Genomic DNA, 16,743 nt, shown 5'->3' with positions numbered 1-16,743 from the left:
ATATATATATATATATATAAATATATATAGGTATATATAAATCAAAAGAAAAATCGTTTCTGCTGCTGCGTTAGGTACAATATACAATTGTCGGTCGTCGACGTGCATTTGCTCCGTAGAACCGCCATCTCTCTCTCTCTCTCTCTCTCGCTCTCTCTCTTTCTCTCTCGGTCTCTCACCCTCTCGCGAGGACGCACGGTAAATTCTCTCAGACCCTCATCCGCTCGCATATAAATATATCGAAAAAGAAAAAAAGAAAACTAATAACGATCTTAGTACCAATAACTCGATAATAATATGACAATAATAATAGTAATAGTAATAATAAGAATGATAATAATAATATAATAATAAAATTAATAGTAAAGGTAGCAATAATAGTGACGATATAATATGTATATTTGAATAATACGCGTGACAATAAAATCTTCTCGGCCGAGAGACATCAAACATAAGGGAGGGAAACGGGACGAGAGAGAGAGAGAGAGAGAACAGATCTCGAGGAGAACTTTTCTGGAAGGGAACTCATCCCTATGAGAGTGAGAGAGAGAGGAAGAGAGAGAGAAAGAAGGGGGAGAGAGGAAAGTGAACGAAAACAACGGAATCGTTTTTGTCCCCTACGTGGCAATAGTAACCGGCAGCACCCGTCGTCTACATCTTTGGAGGTCAAGCTAGGAACGTGGACTCACTCGCTCGCGAAACCAAGAACGTTCAGCAAGGACCATGTGTGTTCTGTTCGCGCCGAATCAAGGACACCGGAGAGACAAACAGAAAAATCAGGACCGATCGGAAATACTCGGGTCGAATCGGTGCGATGTCTTTGCTTTGCACCCTCGCATGCGGAAACCACCCTGGATCAGCTCTCTTTGCGACAAGCGGGACTCGCCGATAGTCGTCATCGCCGCGACAACGACGGACGAGACCGGGGGCCTGATATTTATACGTATCCGCTATAAATATGTGTCTCGAAAATATCAAAACTTTCTTTTTTTAATAGACTTTGCCTCTTTTACGACGTTTTTTTTTTTAGTTTAGTTCTTTAAATTCCTCGTTCAGTTTCGCTTTGTTTCGCACACGAGGTAGAAAATTGTATCCCGTGAACCATTGGACCGCGATTAGAGTAACTCTATGGGCCGCCGAGGCCTCGTCCATCGGCCCGTCGATCATTCCACACTTCTAGGTGAGATTACGGCGACAGTGTTGGGCTAAACTTGGCACTAATAACGTTTTGCCTTTTGTGACAAATATGTGTTTTATAATAATAATTCTGGAATTTTTTGATAAATAGAGTCGTGTCATTTGTTAACGTTTCATTAATTTAATATAACAGAGTTTGTCTGAATCTGTTTTAGACTACAGATTTTATTGAAAGAAGTTGGAAGTATGTATCATTTTTTATTCTACTAAGTTAAAGAAACAACACTCGATAATAAAACTGTAATCATTCTTTTATCAAGAGCCAAGTTTACCAACACAGTCGCCTCTCAATATCCCCTACATTTAAATTTCGCTCGAAACGCTCGGGCCTCGTATACATTGCTGTCATTCTGCAGCCACGGCAACAACCGAACGTGGTCGTCGACCAACCGAGCACACCTTGGCTCTCTCTTGCTGTTCCGATGCGCGACAGTAATTATCCTCGTGGAGACATGAAAAGCGTAACGCAAAAGGAAGCGGAGACGAGCGAACGAAAGAAACGCTTCTCGAGGGAAAGTCGCCGGCTGAAGCGACAACGCGCGTGAATTCGCGTGCGACCAGAACCGAAACGACACACAAACGAAAGAGAGAAAGAACGCAAAACGAAATACCTCTTCCCTTCCTCTTCCTTTCTGTTTCCGTACTATTCTCGTTCTCTTAACGCTGATCACTCGAAAGTAAAAAGAACCGTGACGACTGTACTCGCGTACCGTTGTTGTTTTTTCTTTTATTTACTTAAATATTTTTTTTTCTTCTTACGCATTTTTTACCAGAAATTTCCTGATTCTCGATAAGATTTGTGGTAGCAAAAATTGGGGCGGGCCGGCCAGACGCGCGGCGCCGCGACGTCGGGCCGCCCTCAAGGCGGCGGCACTCGCAAATACCTATTTACAAAAATATACACATGAGCAACTCGCTTATCCGTTTACGCTTTTTTCTTTGTTTTCGTCGCATTTATCGCTCATGCCCCTCCGCAAAAGAGGAACACGGTCCTTTAGGTATTTAAATTGTTACTTCATCGTCGTCTTCTCATCTTCCTCTTCGTCGTCCTCTTGTGTCTGGCGTATATACATATATCTATATATATATATGTATGTCTCCGTCGCATTCTCTCACATCTCTTTCCCTCTTTCTCTTGTCTTTTTTCCCCCTTTTCTCTTACATTATTCTCCCTTTAATCGCGATACGTATTAACTCGTGTATCCGTGTTTCGTGTCTGTGTGTATGGTTCGTCTGTATGTACGTGTGGTAATGCGCTATACGTTATAATTATCTGAATATTCTTTTTTATTTTCTTATTTCGTGCATCTCGTCGCTAGAACCTCTACTTTATTTCCCCTTGTTTAAATTCTAAGTAATGTAAATAATATGTATTGGTTTTATTCTTCTCTCTCTCTCTCTCTCCCTCGCTCTCTGTTACACCGTTTCTTCTCAGTTTTCCCTCATCATCCTTGTTGCGCATTCATCTAATCTAAAACGTCACCTCCCCTTTCCCTCGGCTCTCCGGCCACCTCCCCCCGTTTTTCCGTAACCTATCTACAAAAGAGCCGCGCGCCTTCGGACGCCGGCCAATATATTTATATATTTATATATAATATATATATATTTGTTAATAGTGTGTCGATCGTGACCGATCGTTGATCTTGTTGCTCGCGCGCATAGCGCGTCTCACCCATCTCTTTATCTCTTTACCTCTCTCCCTTTTTCTCTCGATGCTTCTTTCACATTCTTCGCCGTCATTCTTCCTCCTCTTGTTTGCTAAAAACGGAACACGCGGCGGGGCGCGTCACGCGTTGGTTCTCTTTTCATTATTAAATATATATATATTTATAATTATTTATATATTTATATAGGTAATAAACTATATGCATATATGTATATATTTATATAATTGTGTATTCGTCGCACTCGAATCGCCGAGACGAGACTCATGCTTCAGGTAACGTCGCACCGTGAAGCGAGAACACACGGGCGCTTCTGTGGCACTTCTTATTTCCCCTTTCTTCGTGGTACTCCTCCGATTCCCGACCTTGCTCCTCTCTCTCTCTCTCTCTCTCTCCCTTTCGCTTTATCTCATTATCTTTGTCCCCCTCTTCTGTTTCTCTCTATCTCTTTCTCTCTTTCTCCTCCTGTTACGATCGCATCCTTGGTAATTTACAACGAGAACTTTCTTAGTCGAACACACTTTGATCCTCCTCTGCTGTATCTTCGTGACGCTTCGTTGCTCTTCAGTGTCGGTCTTCAGGGCTGACGACGGCGACCGGAGGTGGTCCTCTGCTTGAAAAATATGAGCGACACAGGAAGAACCGTGCTCGAGAACGTACCTCTAGGATCCTCTCTTCTCAGGTTGTTCGGACCGGTAGCTTGCAATTGACTATGAAAAGTTGGTGCCTACTCGAAGAGGTAGCCGCGAGCGAGAGGGACTCAACGATCCTCCTCAACGACCGAATATACTCCCCCGTGACCACCGAATCTCCTTGTCCTCACCTCAACAGCCCTTCTTCTTGACGATGAAGCTCGACGACTTCCTCCTTCACTCACTCATTCTCTCTTCCTCTCTCTCTCTCTCTCGCTCTCCATCTCTCTGTCACTCTTCAGCAAGGAATTTTTCTCCAGCACGCCGCAACTGGTAACTCTGTTTTACGTGAACATTGTTGGATACGTAGCCATGTTCTGCGGCAGAGAGGTGATATAATTGGGGGTGGGTGGTCGGGGGCTGTGCCACTGTGGTCAGAGATCACGAAGCTTCTTTATGCCGGCCTGAACATAGCGCACCAGGTCCCGTAACGAACTCTTCAGGGTCAGGGGTCCTAGCTTCTCGTCCAGTTCGATGAAGAAGTCTGTAATTTAAAAAATTATTATTAAATTCATGAACAGTATAGAATTTATAGCAAGCGACTCATAACCTTGAAATGAAGCTCTGAGAATTTAAGAGATCCTTACCTCGGTGCTTATCCGTTACCAAAGCGTGCGCCTGGTCCCAGAGTTCGTGGCAGTTCAACATCAAATTGAACTGGTAGTTTTGCTTCGCCATAGCGCTATAGACACCGAATGGGACGCTGACGTACGGAGCTGCCTGTGCTTGACCGGAAGCAGCCCCTCGGTTCGCCAGTTCGCCGCTGCTATATCCGGAACTTTGGCTGCCTACAGACCCGACGGAACCAGCTGGCGAGGGCGTGGGCGACAACGACGGTGTCCCCTGGCCCTCCGGCTGCACCGGCGTCGCCTGGGCGGCTTGCTGATAACGCAGGATACATTCGATAGAGAAACCATCTCTTTTAAACGCAGAGCAAGATCGTTACTCTGTATTTACCTTTTGGTAGTACTCCGTCAGAAGCTTCTGGGTCTGCTTGACTTCGGGTTTATGCATCTTGAACAGCTTCAAGTATATGAGGGACTGACAAAAGAGGCTGAAACAAGGCACCAGGGTTACGGCACGCCGCATCTAAATCGTCGAACGTAAGGTAAAAAGTGGCGCGGCACTCACCTTAGAATGGCCAGCTTGTTGTGTATACTGCTCTCGGGCGAGTTATTCTGCTGGCTCTTGAACTTCGACGAGATGTACCTGGAGGACGAAGGGAAATCGGAGATCGGTTTAATTAGAAAGAACTTGGGGTGGTTCGCGGTTAATTAGACATCTACTCACTTGATGAGGCTTAGAGTATCCTTGTACATGGTGAACGACGCCCTCTCGGTGAGGGGATCCGACTCCATCGCGTTCCCAGTCAACAGGAAACAGAGAACTGCTTCCAGGTAGAGCATCCCTTGCGCCGTGAGCTCGCACTCCTTGTCGGCGCTGTGCTTCAACCGTTTCGCTTCCATCAGGTACTGGTTCTGGTCCCTGCACCGAACAACGCGGACATTTAATTACTTCTGACAAAATTAATTGTTCTCTCAGAAGAGAGTTTCCCCTGCATGGATGCTGAGCACATCTAAGGGGGCTTGATGTTTCACTCCTTTTCTGCTTTGAGATTATTTTTTTCTTTTTTATTCCCCAAAGTAAAAGAGCTAAATTCCGAATGCCCGGCGGTGACAGTTATTGGAAACTTTGAGATTAGGATAAGCAAAGGTTTGAAGTAACTCACCACCTATCCTGATCCTCCAAGACTTCGTTCTGAGGGTTGAAGTAGGAATAATAGACGCGTTGAGGTGGAGGCGGTGGCGGCAAGAGACTAGTGTCAGGTTTCTCTTCCCGCTCGTGGTTCGTTGGCTGTATACCACTCTGCTGTGTAAGGAACGATCACGTTAGTGCTGTTATGGTTGCGGTATCAGGTGCGCATTCATATTTCATTAACATAGTTGGTCGACAACGCAACAGGACACTAAAGAGTACCGACAGCTATTTAATTAGCTCTTATTCGCTAGCGACTCGCATCTTCGACGACGCAACTCCTAACGAGGCGTCCGATAAAATAGCTGCAATTACTCTCCAGCGTATCATCATGTCTCCCTTAGACGCAGATTATTCTTTTAAGATCTACATCACTTACTAAGTTGGATTTTTGGGAATGGACACGTCCTTACGGAGAGTGTCGAGCGTGACGCTAAGGAGGGGAACAGTATTTTCATGTTAGTGTACCTATTATTTTCATCACTCATTCAGAATGTACCTTGAACAGACAACTCTCTGTGTCTTGCATGCTTGTGAATTAATGGGAAGGACATGGGATGGTGAGAATAGGAAACAGTGCCCTGTAAAGGTTCTGTTCTTGTTCTCCTGTTACCTATTGAGAATATACCTCGATCATTTAATTGTTTGGATACTAGAAACCAATGTACCCTTTGCAGTAGAATAATTAAGGTTAAGATAATCTCGGTTTAAAATTGTTCTGCACGACGGCTTATTGCTAAGGGGTCAAGCCCAGCTCACCTGACTAGACGGCCTAGAAGCAACGACCTCGATGTCAGCGTGTTTCCTCTTCCTCTTCTTCTTCTCCTTGTGCTCGGCCGAGCCCTTGGCCTTCGTCTCCAAGGAACACACAGTACTCAAACTGGTCACAGAACTACAATTCGGGTTACGTTTCCTCTTGGGCGCGCTACCCGCCCCACTAGCACCACTAGCACTCGCACTAGCACCACTGGCACCAACGACGCCGCTGATGCCGGTCTTCGAGTCCGAGATCGGCTCGCCCTTGATCACAGCGCGGTTCTTGTGATCGCCGTCGACGACGACGTCGCCGTGGATCCTGGTGTCCGAGGGCAGCTGCTGGGGCGGCGGCGTGTCCACGATCTCGCCCTCTTCGGGGGTAGGCGGCCTCGGCGGCTGGCCGGTCGAGGCCACCGCCTGGCTCGAGAACGGCCTGGTGTCGGGCAGCTCCGTACGCTCCCTGAACTCCTGGCCCCTGGACAGCTGCGATATGTGCGGCAGCCTGTTCAGGTCGATCCTGCAGAAGAGGCTCGGCACCCCGTCCACGTACGTCAGCGACGGGAAGTTCTGGATCACGTTCGACGCCTGGGACGAGGGTCTCTTGTAAGGACTCTCGCTGCCGGTCGGCGTGTTCGCCGTGGTCGTGTACTCCTCCACGTAAATGCCGCACTTGCCGCCGCCCTTGCCACCTTTGCCACCCTTGCCGCCACCTTTCCCGCCGCCGACGGAGGTCGAGAACACCCTTCGCAGCGTGTCGCTTTTCTTCTTGTCCTGCACGTTCCCGGCGTCCTCCTCCTGCAGCTTCGGCCCCGGACTGTTGTCGCTGTCCGAGTTCTCCGGCGAGGTGGTCCTCGTCGGTGGTGCTCGCGGCCTTGGAGGAACCCTGAAGTAGTCATGGTTAGCTGCGCGCTTCGGCAGCAAAGCTAAAGAGAACATAGATACTGACCTGGCGACCTGGATGCGGCTGTTTCTCACGGACACCTCGGATTCGCTGTCGGAATCCGAGCCCGCTGCTGCCACCCTGGAGCTAGACCTCCTCGACTTCGGCTTCGTCGGGCTCTTCTTCTTCTCCTGCTTCTTCGGCGAGTCCGCCAGCTTGGTTCTCTTGATGGGCACCCGCCTCCAGCGCGAGTTGTCCTCGTCGGAGACGTTCGTGGCCTTGCCGGTCGGCGGACTCTCGTCCTCGCTGGACGAACCGCTCAGCCGCGGCCGCCTCTTCTCGGTGATGGTCGTGACCACGGCCGGCGACACCCTGGCAGGTCGGTCGCTGTCGGAGTCGCTGGACGCGCCCTGGGACCTGTCGTCGCTGCCGTCGTCGCTGGTCGCGATCGTCGCCTTCGAGATCGGTTGTTTCTTCTTCATCGGGCTGCCCATCGGTCTCATCCGGCTGCGCGGCTTCCCGTTCTTCAGACCCTCCTCGGACGCACGGTGTCCGCCTTTCGGGCTCTTCGTCGGCTTTCTGGGACGACCGCGTTTCCGGGCGTCCGCCACCTTTGGTTTCTCCGGCGCCCGACTCTCCTCGGCCGGCTGCGTCTTCTCTTGGTCCGAGTGGTGGTCGCTGTCGCTCATCATGGTAATCAGCGAATCCGTGTGCGTTCTCTTGAATGCCTCGTCCAGCTTCCAGTCGAGGTTGGCCTTCTCCCGCAGGGTCCTCGTGTCGGCCACCACTGCCGGCGAACCCTCGCGCCTCGTGCAATCCTGGCGACAGGAAATTTTATATTTAATTGGGGTTTTAAGACTTTGCCGAGGTGGTGTATATGATAAGTTTGGCTATTTCTTAGATGAATTTCAAGGGGATAGCTCAACGATTTAATTAAGGGGTTGCTAGCGGTTCCACAATATTTTTAAATTGTCTGCAAATACTTATACATTTATATATATAAGTACTAAATAACTATACTATGCTAAATAAGTACTAAAACATTGAGCTTTTCCTCGTCCTCCTAAACTCGTATCTCACTTCATATTTTATATTTTAAAAATGAGATCTTAACAATGAAAATATTATTTAAAATTTAATTAACTTCGTAACCTCGCGATGTTACTTATACTGAAAAATGAAAAGGGGGTCGTTCTAGGGTTAAGAAATCATCGATCAATTACAAAGAGGAAAGTGTACCTGAGGCTGTTTGGTCTCAGCATTCTGCTCCCCATGAGGCACAGCCGTCTTGTTCAAGAAAGAGCTGAGGTTCCACCTGGGTTTCGACTCCTCGATCACAGGGGGCGGCTCCTCGATGAGATTGTCCTTCTTTGGCGACACGGAGGGTGGGGTCGAGGGACCTTTGGTGGGCTGCGGGCTGATCTCATCGTCGGAGTCGTCGCTGCTCTCCGAGCCAGACTCGGAACCGGAATCGGAGCTGGAGCTCGCGCTTCCGGAACTTTGCGGGGCCTGGCCCGGCGGGCTGGGGGGCCTCTGATGGATCGTGGGGCTCGGCGAACCCTTCGACAGCAAAGGGCTCATCGGAGGCGGAGACAACGCTTGCTGCGGTGTCATTTGTTTCGGCGGCGAGGCTGGTCTGGGCGGGCTGAGCTGCCTCGGCGGAGACAGGGGGCCCACCGGTGACAGGCCCATGGGTGACATGGGCGCCAAGGGCGGGGGAGCCGGTGTCATCGCTATCAATGGTGCTGTCAGGCTGGAGGGACAATCGTTTCGTTAGATCGCTGGTAATTGATAGCGATCGAATTGATTTGCGAAAAAGGTTTTCATTTGCTTGAGGGTGCAGTTGTTACATGCTATTTATATTATATTTTTGTAGAGAAATAAAATACTTTTAAATAATAGATCGTATTAAAATACACGACTTCCATTGAAACAGAATTTATCAGAATGAACAATGCGATTGTAAAACACGGGTTTCTGAAATTCGACGAATTTTCAGGATAGAATTTCGCATGGAATTAACAGTAATTCTATGGGTAATAGAAACTTACTCGACCGTGAGATCAGGACTTCTGATGCCTCTCGTCGTCCGTGACAACGTGCTCTGCGAAAAAAATACAATCGTGGTTACAATTTGTTCCCCGTACATCATCGCAGTTCGCAATTGTCCGCCCGCCTAACGCTTCATACCTTTTTCGGCAGTCGAAACAGCATACGATAATTATACAAAGTTACGGATTAATTTACGAAAAATGGATATCGAGAGACTGAATGATAGAGAGAGAGAGAGAGAGAGTGAGAGAGAGAGATATGTGTAGAGAGAAAGACAGAGAGTGTGAGGGAGTTCACGATATTAACGTATATGATACTTTGCACTATGGAACGCTCGATATACCAAGCCGTCAGAGTGGCAAACGCCCATACGCTGAAGTTTGAACCCAGTTAATTAATTTAGTGACTCGATTACCTTGCTCGTTTCATCCTCGCTGTCCTCGGACAACCTCAGGTCCCCCTCCACCAAATCCCTGCAACAAAAAGAAAATCTCTGTTCAGCCACTTTTTAAATCACTCTCGCACTTTTTCATACCACCACCACCACCACCTCGTCCTCCTCCCGTCGCTTTTTTTTTCCCACCAACCCCGGGGTATCCCGTCCCCGTTTTTCAAATTCCTTTCCCGCGAGCGTAAACTATGTTATAAATCACCGCGGCCGCTTTTACACAGTTTCACGGGCCTTTTTCTACTCGAAACCATCGCCTCGCTTCTACAAATTTTTGTACGCTCGACGGGCGAAGTCTCTCGCGCGTTCTCTGCTTTAGATACTGTAAAATTAATCGCCCCCTCCTGCGCAGGGCCCCGTTTGATACCGGAATGGGAAAGTAATTCGAGCGCTTGATGGAAGAACCGTGAAAACGGAAGATAATTAGTGAAAGCAAAACCGTGATAGAAAAACGTGTAAATCGATGGTATTTCCATTCGGTTCTATCAATTCGACGCTATGAAAATATTAGATCAAAGTGTATAGAATAATAGAGTGACCGATGTTTTTATACGAGTGTAAAAGAGTTTGCGAAACTGATGTAAAATAATTCAGGTGTTGAAAAGTAATATCAAATCGAAAAAGATCGGGTTTACGTCGAGGCACGAGGTAAACGTTGAAAGTCGTGACGCAACGACTTAATTGCGAAAGAGAAACAGCAGAACAAGTTATTTTGCAACATTGTGGCGAAGAATGTTGTAATTAGGGTAACACCGATTTTTAACTAGCTTCTTAAATTCATTTTTACTGCAATACGTCGATGGAATCGAGCGTTTTTAGAATTTTTGAAACAATCAAACTAATTATTTTCTGTGGCAAATTTGAACTTTCTATTTTCGATATTGAAGCAACAAATATTGAAGCAACGTTCGAAGCTGTCATCTCTAATATATATACAATAAATATAATAACTAATTAATACCTAATATAACACAATAAATCTAAAATAATTTTTCTAGCTTATACTATTTCCATTTTATGCGACAAAATGTATTTCATAAATATAAAATTGTTTCTTGCGAGTCACACCAATAATTTTACTGTTAAGAATTTTTTTAACCTAAACTTTGTTAATATAAAATTTATTTTGTGACAGAATAATTTTATCGGTGCCTTAGAGTCACCACTCAAGTGCAAAGGGTTGAAAACGGCGGTAAGGGAAGTGGAGGCAAATACGGTGGCGGATAAGAAGAACGGTCTCGATTAGAATCAACAAGAAGAAGAACGCGCACGGGGAGGGAACGCGCGTGTCACCGCAACCTGTAGAACACGAACGATGCGAGGCCGAGGTAGGAACAATCGTTCATTGATCTCTGAAACTGCTGTTTCACGCACGCCTCGCCTCCTCCGCCGGGTTTCTTTGTCACCGAGAGAGCCCCGTGTTCCTGTTCCTCGCATTCCCAGCTGACGCTTCACGCTTTCACTTTCGCCCTTCCGCGCGATCGACGATCGAAGACGGATCAATCAATTGCTCGATACGCCCTGTCCCCTTTCTTGGCACCGTCGCGGCGAGATGTCGCAAGGATTTTATAATCGCGGGATTACCGCTCTCATCCCCCTGGAGAAATCGTTTATTTTTAACTGACTCGCGGACGTTGTTAATTATTCTGCTGTTGTGAATTTTCTGAGAGAAGCCGAAGGCTGATTGTGCCCTTTTTAATACAATAGTTATATCGATTTATATGAAATTCTACAAAAATGTAATGTTTATAAGCAAATTTAGTTTATATGTGATATTATATTGTTGTGTATTTATGTATGAGTTTATTTATTAAAAATGAGATTTTATATGGTTATTAAAGGATGTGAAATGAAATTAAGATTAACTTTCAATAATAAAATTAAAATTCAAATTAATTTTGTATAATAAAATTAAGATTAACTTTATATAATGAAATTAAAATTCAAATTAATTTTGTATAATAAAATTAAGATGATAATTAATTTTGTATAATAAAATTCAGATGAAAATTAAAATATAAGATTATAAGTAGAAAAGTATAAATATAAGATTTATAAACGAATTTCAGAGGGAAATTTGTTGCGAAATTTATAAGCATGATTTCTATAATTGAGTATCACTCTGTATATCACTTTGTATTATGGCAAGCCATAGAAAATGATTAGAAGACAGGGGTGGATAAAAGGGACACACATCCCGACGTCTAAATGACTTGTTGTCCAACGACGCAGCCAAGGGGCAATACCAGTAGACAGCCTAATTCTTCCGGATCAGCCGCATCTCCCCCGCTCCCCATTACTCCTTACACCCTCCCCCGCCCGTTCTTCCCCGTGTCTGAACACCTCATAGTTTTACCCCACCGCGGATGCACACCGTTCGCCCCATTTAACCGAAAGAATTCAGCCGGCAGCCCTTCGAGAGATCTACGCCCTATTTAAGGCTGTCGGTCCAGAAGCAGACGGGGGTCCTTTTTCCGCCCTAGTTCGGATTGTCTGTCTACGCCGAAATAGACGGATTCTTCTTCCCTTCATTGTTATCTCGTCGCGCGACCCGTCCACCGGAAACACAGAAGTCTTTCAACTTCTGCTACGAAATTGTTCGAAAATCGTCGCGAACCGCGGTTTTTCCGCGGACGCAAACTTTTCTCGCGACGAATGCGGTACGCGAGTGAAAACCGTTTCTGCGCGCGGGTAGGAAGAAATCGACGTAGGGGACTGTACGGAGCAGAACGGAAACGAAATTTTGTGATTTTTATTCGGAGAGTTATTGCGTCGAGATATCAGTAGCATTTCGAGATCGAAGAAGTCTATGATACTTGAATAATAAGAAATAAAACGATTGAGCACGCGGCATGAAATATTAGTTTCAATCGGTAATAAATACTAAATTATTTTAAAAATTAGTTAGAAAGTAACCAATCATAAGGGCAGTGCATAAACATTGACTATATTATTGTACAATGATAACAATTGCACTGAATATCAGTAGACAAATTATATAAGTAAACTGGATTAAAAAGAGATTGTTATAGAAGGACAATAATAATTAACCAAGCAGTTTAATAATTTATAATAATAATAGCTAACTAAGTAATTTAATCATAATAAAAATCAATCAACTAATTTCATAATAATGAAAACCAACTCAGTAGTTTAATAATACCAGTAGTTTAATAATAATAACAATAACAACCAATATTGTTAATAACCTAACTAATTCATTTAACACTATCTAGACCATAGTACTATCACCGTACTACTCGGACGAGTTCCCATTGAATGAACAAAACGCGGCGCTAAAATTAGAAGATTCGACTACGACGAGATCGGGATCCGGTAATTATCGTCCCGTAGTGCAATGCGAAAATAATACCGGAAAGCGGTCGAGTAACGCTGAATAATTCATCGGGTCGAAAATAGCGTCCCATTCACGGGGTCCATCGCCGGATTTATCATCGCTTAGGTGCCGCCGAAATATCGACATCCTGTCCGGCCCGAGCGCGAATCTCTCAATCGACGGGCGACGTCGACGTTGGTGGTGGTGGATGTTCGAGGAGTTGGTGACCAGCGTAATCGCGCGTGCTGTTCTCCGGGGTCCCTCTCTTCTGGGAAGAAGCCGCGCGCCAGAGAGAGAGAGAGAGAGAGAGCGAGAGAGGATGGGGAACGAAGAGGGGGCGAAAAAAGGAGAAGCGAAGACGAGGGTCCTTTCACCCTCGATCAGCGAAGCGCGCGAGCCTAAAGCCGCGGAGATGCTACTCGAACGGCGGACAAAGTGCGCGAGCCTCCGCAGAGGGGAAATGGAGAGACAGGGGGACGGAGAGAGACAGAGAGAGAAAGGGAGAAATATAGAGAGACAGAGAGAAATATAGAGACAGAGAGAAATAGAGAGAGATAGAGAGAAAGAGAGAGGCAGAGAGAAATAGGGGGAGAAAGAGAGATAGACAAAGAGAAAGATAAAGGGAGAGAGGAGAGAGAGAGAGAGAGAGAGGGGAGAGCTGGAAGATAAAGCGGGAAAGCACGTGAAGCGCCGAACGCGGATGTGCCGAGGGTCGACGACCCTAAACACGCTGTCCTGCGTCCTCGTCGATGCTCGTGGATACGAGAGACCGTCTGCCAGCCGAGCCTAAGGTCGCTTAGCCGACTCCTCTTCCCCGTGGGGCCAGCCTATCTCGCTCCGCCGAGCCTCTGCTCCTGCACGATTTAGGCTCGACTGCCTCGCCGAGAATTCAATGAGCCTCCAAAACAGATGAATGAACCTCTGTCTTCACGCTATTCAACCACCAACCCGATCCTACGCGCCTCCTTTTAACCTTAGCATAATCAGACATCGATCTTCCCTTACCCAAAAGTACAATTGTTAACACGTTCAGCGTCCAATAAACAACAATTACTAAATGCTTAATATCGAAAAATACCAGAAAAATGCCAAGAGCGAATTTATTTACATTTCTCTAAATTTGAAGCATGTCACCTCCCACGTCGATCCTTCGGAACAACTTTAAAAGAAACAACACGAAACCGGTGTCAATGAAACAGGTGCGCGGACGGTAAAAAGACAATCAGGTGTAGAGAAAGTTGGATCGCGGGCGGCGTTTATCTTGCGGCATAAATTCCTGGTGGCCACGAGCTCGCCCCGTTAGAGACACGGCCGGGGCCGATTTTATTGATTTATTAAACGAGATCGCGTTAGAAGTTTTGATTGACTTCGGAACTCGCGGGGACTCGATATGGCCGCCGGGAAATTGGTAAAATAGTCGGCGAGGACGGAGGGCCGCTAGGCGGAACTCATAGATATTCTCGGGAGGTGAAAATTGCACGGGCCTGCGGATCTCTGATACTTTCGACGATGATCGGCCGCTGCAGCTTCTGGTCTGCGAGAGATGGCTGCGATTTTATTTGGTCTGGAAGATTAGGCGTGGAGAGATGGCTAGGTAGATAGAGAGAGAAAGAGAGAGAGAGAGAGAGAGAGTTCTATCGTGGTCGAGGAATATCGCCGGTATTATAGTAATCTACGATAATCTGATTTGGCCGGTTTGTTCTGCCCCGACGCTCCTATTAGCTCCGGACTGCTTAACCCTTCCACGGGCACTCGACTTTTCTACGTTGCTCGCGAATTATCGCGGTCGATCTTGATCTTCGTCGAGACGCGTCTTATCGCGGAGTAATAAATTATTTGCGAATAAATTTTACTTCCGTCGTGGAGGGATAAATTGCAATCTTTGATTCAGCTTAGGTTGTCTGCGATTTTATTTATGGTCGTCGGAAATGTATATTGAGTTATTAAGTGTTGGCTATTTATCAAAATCAGTGTACCGTATTTTATTAATATGATTGGAAATAATATGAAAATTGATAAAACGGATGTGAAAATCAGCGCAAGGAAACGACGGGGTTGTAGTATCGATGAAAAGAACATTTAATTGCCATTTATAAAATAGACATTATTTTTATTGTAATATTAAAAAGAATATCTGTGTATATGTATAATTAAATATACGTTCACGAAATTGCAACAATTTGGTACCGGTTTTCCAAATTTATTTAATTTTCTGTCAAGGTCTAATACTTTTACAGGGGGGTGTATTTCTCCCTTGATTACTATCGCCAAGCAGACGTTCCATATAAAATTGTACCATGTAAAAATAAGTGAAACATCGCGAATTTGAATACGTCGAAATCGTTCTTATTTCAGAAGGAAGGGAAACGCAGAAGAAGCCTCGCCGCGGTCATATCCTCCCTCGATAAGAGAATTATCGGCTTATTGGACCCCGGGCGCGAGGATCATCGATATCGTTCAATCCCGGCCGTCCGTGGCATTAATCCTCGCGGAAAACGGTACAGGGTAATCGCGAGTGGAATCTATTTCCATCTGTCACCGCGTTAATGCGGCTCGTTCCGGCGATCGCGCGGAAAAAGGAGCAGAAACCTGTTTGCCGCGGGGCCGAGAGTTTCTTTAACCTCGCGCGATCCTCGCCGGGCTTTACAACGGAACACACGCGCGGCCTCCGCCGCCAATGAGAGGAGCCGATTTCGCGCGCCCGTACACGATATGCTCGCCCCGCGTCCATTAGCCGCCCCGGACGTTCCGTCGTTTCGACGAAATTGAAAAGCGCCGAGGATCGCGAAGGCCGCGATATTTTGTTTCGGGAACGACGCGTCGCGATTTATTACGCGCCGGCGGCGATTAAAAATCGCTCTCGAGGATTTCGAACGATGGACGGCGAATCGAAGGCTTTGGCAACGCTTCCGAAATTTTTAAGACGATTCTTGCATTTTTATGCGTATTTTAACGATTCCGGAGGTGTTTGGATTTTGTGAATCGTTTGTGGAACGAGTTTTGCACGTGGTAAATGATAAGTGTTAAATGTAAATGTAAACAGCAAGTGTTCAATATAAATGTGAACAGCAAGTGTAAATGTTAAATGTGAATGTATTTACTTAATTAAAAACCGGCTACGCAATTTATCCGATCGACGAATCCCAGAAATGAATCTCCACTGTTAAAGCTGCACCTTATCTTCCGCAGATAATATACATTTAAAACCCAATTCGTAAACTGTATTACAATCCTGGGCAATCGAAACGAACGATGCATTTTATGCACCCGCGGCATGCGAATGCAGACATTTTATTTCGAACAGTATCACAGTATATTTTATTCGAAGCTATTGCTACAATTTATACGAGTTTAATTCCTGCGGCAAGCATACATTAAAGCAAAGTTTGTTAATACTTTGTTTATCGGAAGTCTGGTAATAACCTTGTTAATTACTTTTAAAACGTGACAATTTTCATTGAATAAATAATTGCAACATATCTTGTTGTAACGTTAATTCATATCTTGTTCACGATGTTAATCTGTATAATTTCATGGACGAGATTATTATAAATTCTCCATAATCTTTTACAAAAATTCGCAACCGTTGACAGGCGGGCAAAGTGCTAAGAGGATTTCCTTAATCGTAAGGAAGATTTCGGGGAGATCGTGTATCAAAACTTAACCCCTCCGACCGCAGCAGAATAACAAATTGTACCGTTGATTATACTTCGTCTAAATTGGAGTCTCGTTGCTCCCCATCATTTAATTACACCGCGAAGGGGTTGAACACATGGCCGGATTAAGCCTCCCCAAGCCCTAGGCCCTCTCGCAATTCGACCTCCCTCGCCCACACCCCCCTCCCCCTCTCGCCCCCTTCCCAATTCCTGTAAAATATTTTGTTAATCCCGCTTCCGACGGCCCCGGCGCAGAGAGCCCCGGCAAAATGTAATCTGGTTACAGAACGATTGAAACGTAAACGT

The 16,743-nt window shown here is 45.8% G+C and overlaps 1 protein-coding gene across 1 annotated transcript in view; it reads right to left on the bottom strand.

Moving 5' to 3' along the window:
- Window positions 1–8: 8 nt before the first annotated feature.
- Window positions 9–16,743, bottom strand: part of Lilli (AF4/FMR2 family member lilliputian) — a 129,026-nt gene continuing 112,291 nt past the window's right edge. Inside the window, exons 5-15 of the mRNA XM_078193681.1 lie at window positions 9,412–9,469; window positions 8,996–9,048; window positions 8,184–8,697; window positions 7,011–7,762; window positions 6,068–6,947; window positions 5,283–5,422; window positions 4,844–5,038; window positions 4,685–4,762; window positions 4,511–4,607; window positions 4,141–4,435; window positions 9–4,037 (exon numbers count right to left, since the gene is read on the bottom strand). Coding sequence (XP_078049807.1) covers window positions 3,928–4,037; window positions 4,141–4,435; window positions 4,511–4,607; window positions 4,685–4,762; window positions 4,844–5,038; window positions 5,283–5,422; window positions 6,068–6,947; window positions 7,011–7,762; window positions 8,184–8,697; window positions 8,996–9,048; window positions 9,412–9,469 — 3,172 coding nt within the window. The 3' untranslated portion in view covers window positions 9–3,927. The remainder of the gene's footprint in view (window positions 4,038–4,140; window positions 4,436–4,510; window positions 4,608–4,684; window positions 4,763–4,843; window positions 5,039–5,282; window positions 5,423–6,067; window positions 6,948–7,010; window positions 7,763–8,183; window positions 8,698–8,995; window positions 9,049–9,411; window positions 9,470–16,743) is intronic.

This window comes from Augochlora pura, chromosome 10 (genome assembly GCF_028453695.1).
Source record: "Augochlora pura isolate Apur16 chromosome 10, APUR_v2.2.1, whole genome shotgun sequence".
Lineage (NCBI taxonomy): Eukaryota > Metazoa > Arthropoda > Insecta > Hymenoptera > Halictidae > Augochlora > Augochlora pura.
This window is presented reverse-complemented; position numbering and strand designations above follow the sequence as displayed.